Below are 11,200 nucleotides of genomic sequence, written 5' to 3'. Positions count from 1 at the left end.
TGAAGGCCCCACATTAATTCATAAATGCTCCCATTCAACAAACATCTACCACTAGGGCCCAGGCCCAACCTCACCTCATAGGCCCAACAATCTTCTTATAACCTTACTTTGTACTTTAGATTAAATACCAAACTGTCGGTTTAGACGATTTGGTCGTGTCCCTATATTTAAAGGGCAAGTTACATATTTGATCGACAACGCAAAAAAATAGTTTTATATATTAATTAAATACATAATCTTTTGTATAAAAATATTACATGTATTTATTGATTTGATGAACGAGTATTTATATCTATTTCATATTTTCTTAAATGATTAAGTTCAAATTTCATTAGGGAGTCTCCCCTGTCCTATAGGCCATGAAAAGACCTCTATAAATCTTTATCAGAAGAATTTATTCAACATATAGTAATAATTATGTACGTTTTAATGATATGACATTTTACTTAAGACACATTTCCACGTCCATTTAGTGGGTTGATGTTACACACTAAGGGGTCGTTTCGATATAGTGTATAAAAGTAATGATAAATAAAATGTAGTAGTCATGTTTGTATTAGTAATGACTATATCAATTATTTTTGTATTAGTTATGGAAAGATTATTTCTTATATATTAATTATTTGATTTGGTATATTATAAATAATATGCATTATATTGCATAATTTCTAGAAAAATATATTTATTTTAAAAATTACTCTTCACGAATATAATGGGAAAAAAATGTAAAAAAGTTTGTAGGGATTATTGTGTGTTTTAATTATGCTAATGCATGCATTAAAAGTCCTTATATTACTAATACCTTGAACTTTCATGTATTAGTAATACACTCCTCAATACATAATAGAGCATGTAACTAATACAAGCATTAGTTATTTAGTTATACATAGATTGAAAAAGTGTACCAAATAAGGTACTACTAATACATAAAGTTAATGCAAGCATTATTTTTTCTAGTACACTCTATCAAACGATGTAGCATTAGTTATACACTCTACTGTGTATTGCTAATACCATGATTTTTCATGTACTAGTAATGAAAAGAATTTCAACACATGTATTAGACTGATTAATGATATAATTACCCTCAAATTGCTCTCAAAACATTTCTCATTTTCCAAAGCTAAATGAGAGTAGAGGGTATTTGTTGTAAACAAATATTTTCTAATAGAAGTTATGCAATGCGTTTATTTTTAATACGAAAAAGGGTCAAAATGTCTAAACTATATGAAATTGAACAAAAATATCCTCAGTTAATAGTTTGGTCTAAACATAGTCATGTATTCAATAGTTTGATCCAAAAATACCCCTATTGTTACTTAATGGGTCAAAATGCCCATCCTTTTTCCAGATAAATATATTATTTCTTTTCTTTTTAAACACATTCTTTTCCTAAAGATGATTTTCTTAATTAGAAAATAATTATCCTACTTCAATTCAAAAAAGATTAAGAATAAAAATATCTTCTATTTGATTAGAAATTGTTTATCTTTATCTAAATAAAAGTTAATAATGAAGCTACTATGATCTTGTATATATAACCTATTATCAATTGAAAAGGTAAATGATGTTTTTATATTTTAATTGTTAAAATGAAAATAAGAAGAAAAAAGACTATTATCTGCTTATTTATAAGGGATAAGGGTCTGAAAAATATTCTAACTTTGGTCAAATTTGTTGTTGCGATACTAAACTTTCATGAGGACCTATTACCTCCCTAGACTATTTAATACCGTATTTTTTACCCCCTGAATTATTTAATAGTGTATTTTAAAGGTATATATATGCCACGTGGACACATTACTATTTATAATTTTGCATTACTTTGTATGTCCACGTGGGCAAATATATATGTTTAAAATACGGTATTAAATAGTCTAGGGAGGTAATAGGTCCTCATGAAAGTTTAGTATCGCAACAGCAAATTCGACCAAAGTTGATGTATTTTTCAAACCCTTATCCCTATTTATAAGTTAAAGTGTTTTTAAAAGAAAAGAAACAAAAATTGAGTTCTTTAATAGTAATATTTTTATTATGAATAGAATATATTTTAAAAGGGAAAAAATACTAATATTTTTATTACGAAAATGACATTTTAAACCCATTAAGTAATAATAAAGGCATTTTTGGATCAAATTATTAACTGAAGGCATTTTTGTTCAATTTCACATAGTTTGAGAACATCTATCAATTTCACATAGTTTAAGGACAGTTTGACCCTTTTTTTATTTTTAATACACCAAATCAAAAACCATATAAGAAATAATCTCATCGTAAGTAACATAACTAATGCATTCACATTACGAATATATACATTACTAGCTCTATCAAACGATTCATAAGTGCAGTAAATTAAACAAAATGACCAAACTGAACTTTCGTCCATTTTTACTTGTCTATTTTACTAAAAATAGATATTCATTTTTTACTTGTTTACTTTAAAAAATCATGAGATAATTTCTCATTTTCCCTTCTTATTAACTCTTTTTCATTGCATTTTTCAAAATGTTGAATTTATTATACAAAAGAGTAATATTGTGATATCATTCTATTAAGGGAAAAGGGTTAAAAATGTCTTTCAACTATGTGAAAGGAACAAAAATGTCATATGTTTATAGTTTGGCTCAAAAATGCCCTTATCGTCAATACTTTGGTTCAAAAATGCCCTTCAACTATGCGAAAGGAACAAAAATGTCCTTTCTTTGTAGTTTGGTCAAAAAATGTCGTTGCCATCAATACTTTGATCCAAAAATGCCCTTATTGTTATTTAATGAGTCAAAAATGCTCATTTTTCAAATAAATATATTATTATTTTCTTTTTGACACATTCTTTTTCAAATAATGTTCTTTTTTAAAAAAAATTAGCAAATGTTTATTTTCAATTCAGAAAAAAATAAAAAGTGAAAATATTTCTTATTTTATTATCATTATTTTTTATCGTTATATAAATATAAATTAATGATGGATATACTATGATCTTATATATATAACATATATTATATGTCGAAAGGGTACATGAAATTATTCTATTTTAATTGATAAAATGAGATAAAGAAGAAAAAAATATTTCCTACATTTTTATTTGTTAGAGTGATTTTAGAAGAAAGAAAACAAGAATAGTGTTTTTTAATAATATTTTAATTAGGAAGAAGATGTGTTTAAAAAGAAAAAAATAATATATTTATTCAAAAAAGGGCATTTTTGACCCATTTTGTAACTATAGAGGCATTTCTGAACCAAAGTATTGACTGCAAGAGCATTTTTGAGCCAAAGTATTGACAATAAGAACATTTTTGAGCCAAACTATAAACGAAAGACATTTTTGTTCCTTTCACATAGTTTAAGGGCATTTTTGACCCTTTTCCCTTCTATTAATTACTTCTTAAAAAAATGTGTCACGTTAAACTTGGACAAGTAGAAATAAAGAAGGGAGTAATATTTAGTTTTAAAACGTGGGAGAGATGAGGTTGAGATATTTATATCTTATGAGAAGAATCTAATAACAATGATGGGTTTGATGGAAACTCTTGTATTTTCATTGCAGCTTAGCTGGACTGTGAGAGAATGTGGTTGGGATTTTCTTTGGCAAAACAAACGTGTTCCAAATGGAAAGATAATCTAAACAAAATAAGCTAAAATTCAAGGATAATCCAAAATTTCATCATTTCCATGGCTCTTTCTACTTCCAACCCAATTAGTAGTTGTAGCTACTAGTTCAGCCAGACCACTATGGGACCAGATCATGTTAAGACTAAGCCCTCCATTATTGGGGGTGGGGGGTGATGGTACAAAAATCACCAGTGAAGGACAATGGGAAGAGAGGCAGTAAAATTGAGCTTGCATTAATCTGAGAACTTACCCATGAATAAGGTTAGTTATCTACAAAGTGAATTTACAAGAGCAAACGAAGTGTTGATAATACATGGCTTACGTTGGTACTAATGCCAGAATTTGGTTCTTGATGATTCTCATGCACTTCTGTATTTCAGCATACACTGGAAAGTTCTGTGAACAACAAGGTTGTAAGCTTGCTACAGCAGAATCCAGTACTTTTGCCACATCAGCTGGTGGAAACTGTCGTTCCGTGCACTTCTGCAATCATGTACAATAGATAATCATGTTGTGTCAAGCATAAAAGATGCAAAATAATGACAACTGTATGGCTGACCAGAGATATGAACTGAATAACCAAATGTACTTTTGGAGATATCATGTGCTGCCATAAAATACTTGGTTGGGTTATCCTTTTGGAGTTGATTAGCAAGACATACATAGCATAAACTCATCCCCAAGGTATCCGTGTGTGGACTTACAAAGATGGAGGTCACAACAAATATATTGTATACTGGAGATCATGATAATGTAGCACACATACAGAGACTAGAGATCATCTTTTTTTCTCCCTTTTACATTATAATAAATAAGGACACTGGACATCCTCCTCCTCTGAGGCTATCTGGCAATTTTGAAGGGATAAAACTTGGGTGAGGGAAGAGGAATTGCTCCTTCAGTCAATCTGTTTGAGTTTCTCCTTCTCCCTTCATTTATCACTTATCCAAAATCACAATACATTGCTGTCTTAGTTTGATAAAGATAATTCTGTAATCCAGATATTAAGATGAGAAACATCTTCTGGAGGTTATGGAACATTTATGTCATTCAAAAAAAAGGCAACTCAATATGGAACCCAATGTCACGAAGGACATGGTACATTACCTAAGCAAAGGTAATTTCCATGCCAAATGTTCTAAAGCAATAATCGTATCACAAAAGCTAGTCCAAGGGAACAGAAAAAACTTGAAAAATGTGCTGGAATTACGGAACTAAAGAACTTGCCAACAGAATACAGGAAGATAAACGAGGTAACCAATCGTGTTTACCTGAATCATAAGCAAAGTAGAAACGCATTTAGTGATAAGTTCTGAAGGAATTTCTGCTTCATTTCTATCTGACATATTCTTTGACTTAAGATCAGGTGGCTGCAACAGATCAATGCACTAAAAATCAATTGATATAGAGAAGCAAAATAGCCACTACACAAACATGAGGTGGTAAATAATCTTACAGTTGGCACGCAAGAATCATCTAGTAGAATCCGATCATTCACATAATCAATAGCCTCCTCAATCTTCTCGGTGGTGTTGTCTCTACCAGTAAATGAAAGCATCGCCTACACAGGGAAGTTAATCAGTCTTAAATAATTTACAGCAACATGCGGACGATAATGATGAGATCACAAACATGACAAGAGTAACATAAATAAAAATTAGGACACAATGCAACATGAACTTAGCGATGCAAAACTCTGGAGGCATTACATTGAAAATCAAGTCCAATTGTCTGATAATATTAAACCTGGTTACGAAATAGTAAAAGGATTTAAGTGAACTAATTTCAAAAGTTTTCAAAAAAGTTACTGGAGCTCCAATTTTTCTCCTCTTAACTTTGACCCTGATGTATTTTCTCAAAAATTTTGATCCGGTTATATATACCAAAATGAAATAGTAACCACCTTTATGCAAAATCTGATACTACTACTGCATCTTTTCAAGAAATACATTTCAATATTCCCAGTCTGCAGAAGTAAATTAAGGAATAAATCAACCTGGCAACCATGCAAATGACGTTTCTGAAGAAGCTAATAAACAGTACTCCCTCCATCCCAAATTATGTGATGCAGTTTGACTGGGTACGGAGTTTAAGAAATATGGGAAGACTTTGCAATTTTCCAAAACTATCCTTAAAATAAATGAATTTTTAAATACAAGAGATCACATTTGTTGGCATTATGCCAACAATAGGTGGGACCCAACATGGGTAAAATGTTGATACTCGATAGTGTCATTAAATGTTCGCCAAATAAGGAAAAGTGTCATTCTTTTTGGGACTGCCTAAAAGGGAAAATGTGTCATATAAAATGGGGGAGTAACATGCTATGCTTAATCATAACCCGCTTTAGAATTTTTTCAAACATGATCTTAAAACTGGATTGGGTCACACCAAAAATGCTTTTAGAAGGCTCCCAACAGAAATAACAGTTGGATGTTTACCTGCACGGCTGCATCTACCATAGTGCGGGATTTGATTTTTGAGTTTTCTATTATCTCATTGACAAGGAATCCTGATTCCTGCGGTTGATTTGTACAACGATCAAAAGTGCTCGCAATACTAGGATCAGCAAAATTTGGAACTGGCCTTGGCCAAGCAAGTGGAATGCTTCCGTGATAGGTATTCCGCTGCCTCAAACGAAATAGAGCAGAAGAAACCTGCCAAAGCAAATGAATGTTATAGCAAACTTTGTGAACCTTAGAAAATTTAAATTCTACTTTCAAGGATAAGCATACCTGCTCATTGACTTCATTTAACTGTATTAGCACGGCAGCATATTGCTTCTTGAAAGGCTCTGAGTCCTTGAGAGAACAGTCGTTGCTCTTTTGGTTTTCCAAGACATCATCATTCATGCGCCTCAACTCTGAAACCACTGCATCCTACACGTTCAACCAAATGACATGAGCTCACTGCACATCTGACACAAGATATGCATGCCTTTTGTGCATGTAACGTCAACTAAAGAAATGCATCTATTGACACAAATTCCGAAACACATACATTGAAAAACAAGGACAGCCGAAACTAAAAATGAAAGACAAGAAGAAGTACAACTCTAAAATAGAAGAAACTAGTCATCAGTTTGGTAAATGGTAGCAGCATCTGCTCAGGGTAGCTTCCCTCTTACCTTAAATTTCCCCACTCCAAACAGAGCAGTAAACACAGCTTTTGCAACAACAAATACATGCTCAATACCTCCACATTTTTCGAACAATTTATAGATGTGCATATATCTATAAGACTAAGTTCTATAAAGCTGCTTCAGCCTTCGTCTTCAAAAAGTAAATAGAGCTTTAACCTGCTAGATCATGAAAGCTTATCCCTTCAACAATTTCTTCTTCTTTTTATGCAAATAAGCCCTTCAAGTTCAGGGAGGGAAAGTGAAGAAGATATTTCTCCCTCATTAGCTTATATAGGTAATTCGGACATAAATGCCTGTTAGTTTTATTCATAAAGTTTTTTTATTTGGTTGAATAAAAAGATATTGTTGAATTATGCGACAATCTCATCTAACTAGCTTTAACTTTAAAATGTTAGAAAGGGAACATATTTATTTAGTATATATAGGTCTGCAACATGCTCCTCACATGCAAGCCTAATTCGTTTGCGTGATTCAAGCACGAGAAGTAAGACTCGACTATAGGATTTGTATCACCATGACACCATGTTGAATTGAATGACCACCTCATCTATAAGTTTAAGTTGGAGAGTGAACATGTTATTTAGGTTTACACGACTAGCATAAGCAGACAAAGATACAAGCATATGTAGAGAGAGAAAGAAAGAGCTAGCTTTCATTTGTATAATCTTCATGCATGGATCATATGAAGTAAAAACTAGGATTAGTGTTGTAACCTTTTTGTCTAGTGCACGAGTCAACTCTGCAAGAGCTTGAACATCAGCTTCCTTTGCTTGAATCTGAGAGACAGCAGAAGCCTTTGAATATGCGATCTGTTGATATGCGGTGGTTTCCATGACTCCAGATTTAGATTGCATATCAGCTTCTGCTGAAGCCACCTGGCCATCAAGTTACTCATAAATTATGTGGAGGGAGAACACATAGATAAGCCTACAAAACTCTCTTTTCTTCTTGAAGGAGAGGGAGCAGCAAGTCTCAAAAGAGATGGTGGAGAGCAATTTCATGTATTTGGTGGACAGTGTGGACCCAAAGGAATAGAAGGTGTTTTGAGGATAGATTCAATACAATGCAGAAAATTAAGTGGATATGTATTGCATATTTTCATTTCTGGTGTAAAGAAGCAAATGTAGAGGATGCAGATCAAATGGTAGACTTTTTAGGATCTCTGTAATTAGTTTTTGGGTCCACAGTTACCGTTGATAACATTTTGGAGTAGTCAGCATACCGTTAATGCTGAGGAACACAAATTACTAGTTTTCAAAAACTATGTGTAAAATAAAATGTCACTTACAAAACGAGAAGGGAGTGATGATCAAAATTCTAAAGGGAATTCTCAAGGTATATATCAATATAGACTATATAGTACAACAGAGCTTTTGAGATCCAGGGTAAAATTGGCAATCATGAAATCTACTAACCCCCAAGTTGAATGTCGGTTTTTTCAGTGCTGAGGTAAAGCAACTTGAGGTTCAGCTTTCTAAATCGAAAATCTACAAATATACCCTTTCTGTTTATGGGTACTGAAGATATAATTAATTAGTGTCTCTCTATCATAGAGGTCCTAAGTTTGCGTCTCACTGCCACCCATTATCAAAAAGAATTTCCATGTGTTTGGTCCATGAAAAAAGAATCAAACCCTGCACATGAGGGGGACATTGTGTGTTGAAGATACAATTAAGTAACTGAAAGTGTTTTTTCTCTAACAATTTAAGCTTTCAGATGATACGGGAAAACACTTTGACAATGTGGTCTACTTTGGTGTGGTATTTCACCTCAATTACCAAAATTTAGAAAACAAGGGCAGGTATGTTGAATTAAAATAGAAATACTATCAAATATTTATATTTTTGTTTCAAAAGCCAAGTATATCAAAGATAATTTGATGGCTAAATCTCATAATTTTAAACCCCCCCAAGTCAACTTAGAACAATTAACTTGGCACAGAAGTACTACATTAATGTGGTACAAAAAGTTATATGACAATCACCTATATTCTTGCAACAATTTACATTTGAAAGTTGTATGACAATCACCTGTATTCTTGCAACAATTTACATTCTATTTCTTACAAACTACTACCTCTGTCCACTTTTATTTATCATGTTGTGCTTTTCGAAAGTCAATTTGACTAATTTTCAAAGTTAAATTATATTACGTTAATTCGATATTTTAAACAAAAAATTTAGATATTCAAAAATTATATGAAAAGTACTATAAATTGCAATTTCTTGCATATCAATATGATGAAAAAATAAATCGTAAAATGTTAGTCAAAATTCTTATAGTTTAACTCTAAAAAAGGAAACCATGACAATTAAAAGTGGACGGGAGGGAGTATAATGTTTCAGTTGATCCTGTGGAGTTTTTCATTCACCACAAAAGCACTACAAACATCTATTTTGGATGGGTGTAAATACTCTTTGAATGATTATGAAAATATGTGATATAAAAAACGGAGAAGGGTCAAAAATACCTCTGAACTATAGGAAAAGGTTTAAAAATACATTTCATTCACCTTTTGGTCTAAAATACCCTTCTACTCATCTTTTTGGTCTAAAACTATTCTTCCATTCATCTTTTGGTTCAGTTATACCCTTAAAACTAACAACTCTTGCTTTTCTTTTCTTTTCTTTTTTTTAAAAAAATATGTATTATGTGTCATTTTATAATTAGATGAAATAAAAATTCCACCTCAACTAAATTTTTTCCAAATAATTTATTCAAGTCAAAATAATACTCTTCAAAATTCCAATTTCCTTTTTTTGTTTTTGTTGCTTTTTTAAAATTTGTTTTGGTATTATGAACAAATTATGGGGAAAAAAATCTAAAAAAGTATTTTTTTTTAAATCTAGGTTGTACGATTTTTATTTCCTTCGACTGGTTGATTTTTCCTTCTCAGTCTCCTATTCCTGCCTGTTAGTAATGCTTTCTACTAATTATATTTTTATTTTTATTTTTTTGATAAGATAAGTGGTATTAATAACAGCATCGGGAAGATGCAAATTTACAAGATATGGCATTTGAGCTTACAAAAAAAATCTCCAGCTAACTATACAAACTATCTAAGCTAGAGCAAAAGAGTTAGTAAAATCCTGAAGTTGTTCTGCATTAACAGCAGGATACAAGTTGGTCCAACTAAACAAATTTTCAGTGCACCTAGTCTTCAAAATGCCTAAAGCAGTTGACTCTCCATCAAAACATCTCTTGTTCCTCTCTAACCAAATACACCAAAAAATACAAGCAGGTATCATAATCCAGATCTTCTTGATGGCTTTGTCAACTTTCCATAGACTCCAACTCTCATATGCATCCTTAACAGTGAGGGGTGTGGTCCAATTGATGCCAGAGAGACAAATAAACATGCTCCATAATTCTTAGGTCACCTCACAATGAAGAAGAAGGTGTCTGGGGGTTTCAGCCTCTTTTTTGCATATATAGCATCTGTTTGGGAATTGGATTTTTCTTTTCTTTATGTTGTCTTGGGTGAGACATGCCTCATATAAAGCTATCCAGGTAAAAAAAACTACCTTAGGTGGTAGCTTGGTCCTCCAAATGAGTTTCCAGGGCCAGTTAGCTATCGCGGGGTTTCTAGAGTACAACTGTTGATACCCTTCCTTGACTGTATAAACTCCTTTCTGGTGTCCCCATTTGAGCTTATCAGCTGCCTGGAGATTAATGTGACAATGTTGTAGTCTAGCAAAAAGGTCTACCAGATCATTCACTTCCCAATCGTGCATATTTCTTCTAAATCTTATATCCCAATTGATCCCTTCTCTATTAGCAGCAATAATAGAATTGGGATCTTGAGCGATTCTAAACAGATCTGGGAAATCCTCCTGAAGAGTGGTATTTCCAAGCCATTTGTCTGTCCAAAATTTTAGGAGTACACCATTGCCCAATTCAAAGTAAGCGTTCTGATCAAATGTATCCCACAACATCCTAATACTCTTCCACAGTCCCACTCCGTAAGGAAGTGTAGTAATATTTGAGCACCATTATATGAACTATAAATGAGAGGAGCAGCAAGTTCTGCACGGACAGTTGGGCAGATCATACACAAACAAAATCTAAAAAAAAATTATAACTCCATGATCCCAAAAAACTAAAAAAAAAAAAAAAAGTTACACCAAATATTTAAAAAATAGTAGTTTTCTAAAAGTTTTTTTAAAAGATTTTTTTTCTATAATTCATCCAAGTCAAAATAATATCCTTCTTCATAATCTCAAAATAATTTTTTTTTTTTTTTAAAACTACAACAAATATAAAAATTATTAGATTTTTAAAAATATTTTAGTGGGAGTCTTGAAGAGGTATATTGTTTTGGTTTGAATAAATTATGGGGGAAAATCTAATAGAGGTGGGGGTTCTATTTCATCTAATAAAAAGAGACACACAATAAATACTTAAAATAAATAAATAAATAAATAAAGAGAGAGAGAGGGGGGGGGGGGG

The 11,200-nt window shown here is 32.1% G+C and overlaps 1 protein-coding gene across 1 annotated transcript in view; it reads right to left on the bottom strand.

Annotated features, from left to right (window-relative positions):
* Positions 1 to 3,821: 3,821 nt before the first annotated feature.
* Positions 3,822 to 11,200, bottom strand: part of LOC125870969 (protein ALWAYS EARLY 3-like) — a 22,480-nt gene continuing 15,101 nt past the window's right edge. The window contains exons 16-21 of the mRNA XM_049551529.1: positions 7,465 to 7,626; positions 6,345 to 6,488; positions 6,051 to 6,266; positions 5,066 to 5,170; positions 4,881 to 4,979; positions 3,822 to 4,092 (exon numbers count right to left, since the gene is read on the bottom strand). Coding sequence (XP_049407486.1) covers positions 3,928 to 4,092; positions 4,881 to 4,979; positions 5,066 to 5,170; positions 6,051 to 6,266; positions 6,345 to 6,488; positions 7,465 to 7,626 — 891 coding nt within the window. The 3' untranslated portion in view covers positions 3,822 to 3,927. The remainder of the gene's footprint in view (positions 4,093 to 4,880; positions 4,980 to 5,065; positions 5,171 to 6,050; positions 6,267 to 6,344; positions 6,489 to 7,464; positions 7,627 to 11,200) is intronic.

The sequence above is a fragment of the Solanum stenotomum genome, chromosome 1 (assembly GCF_019186545.1).
Source record: "Solanum stenotomum isolate F172 chromosome 1, ASM1918654v1, whole genome shotgun sequence".
NCBI classification, from domain to species: domain Eukaryota; kingdom Viridiplantae; phylum Streptophyta; class Magnoliopsida; order Solanales; family Solanaceae; genus Solanum; species Solanum stenotomum.
This window is presented reverse-complemented; position numbering and strand designations above follow the sequence as displayed.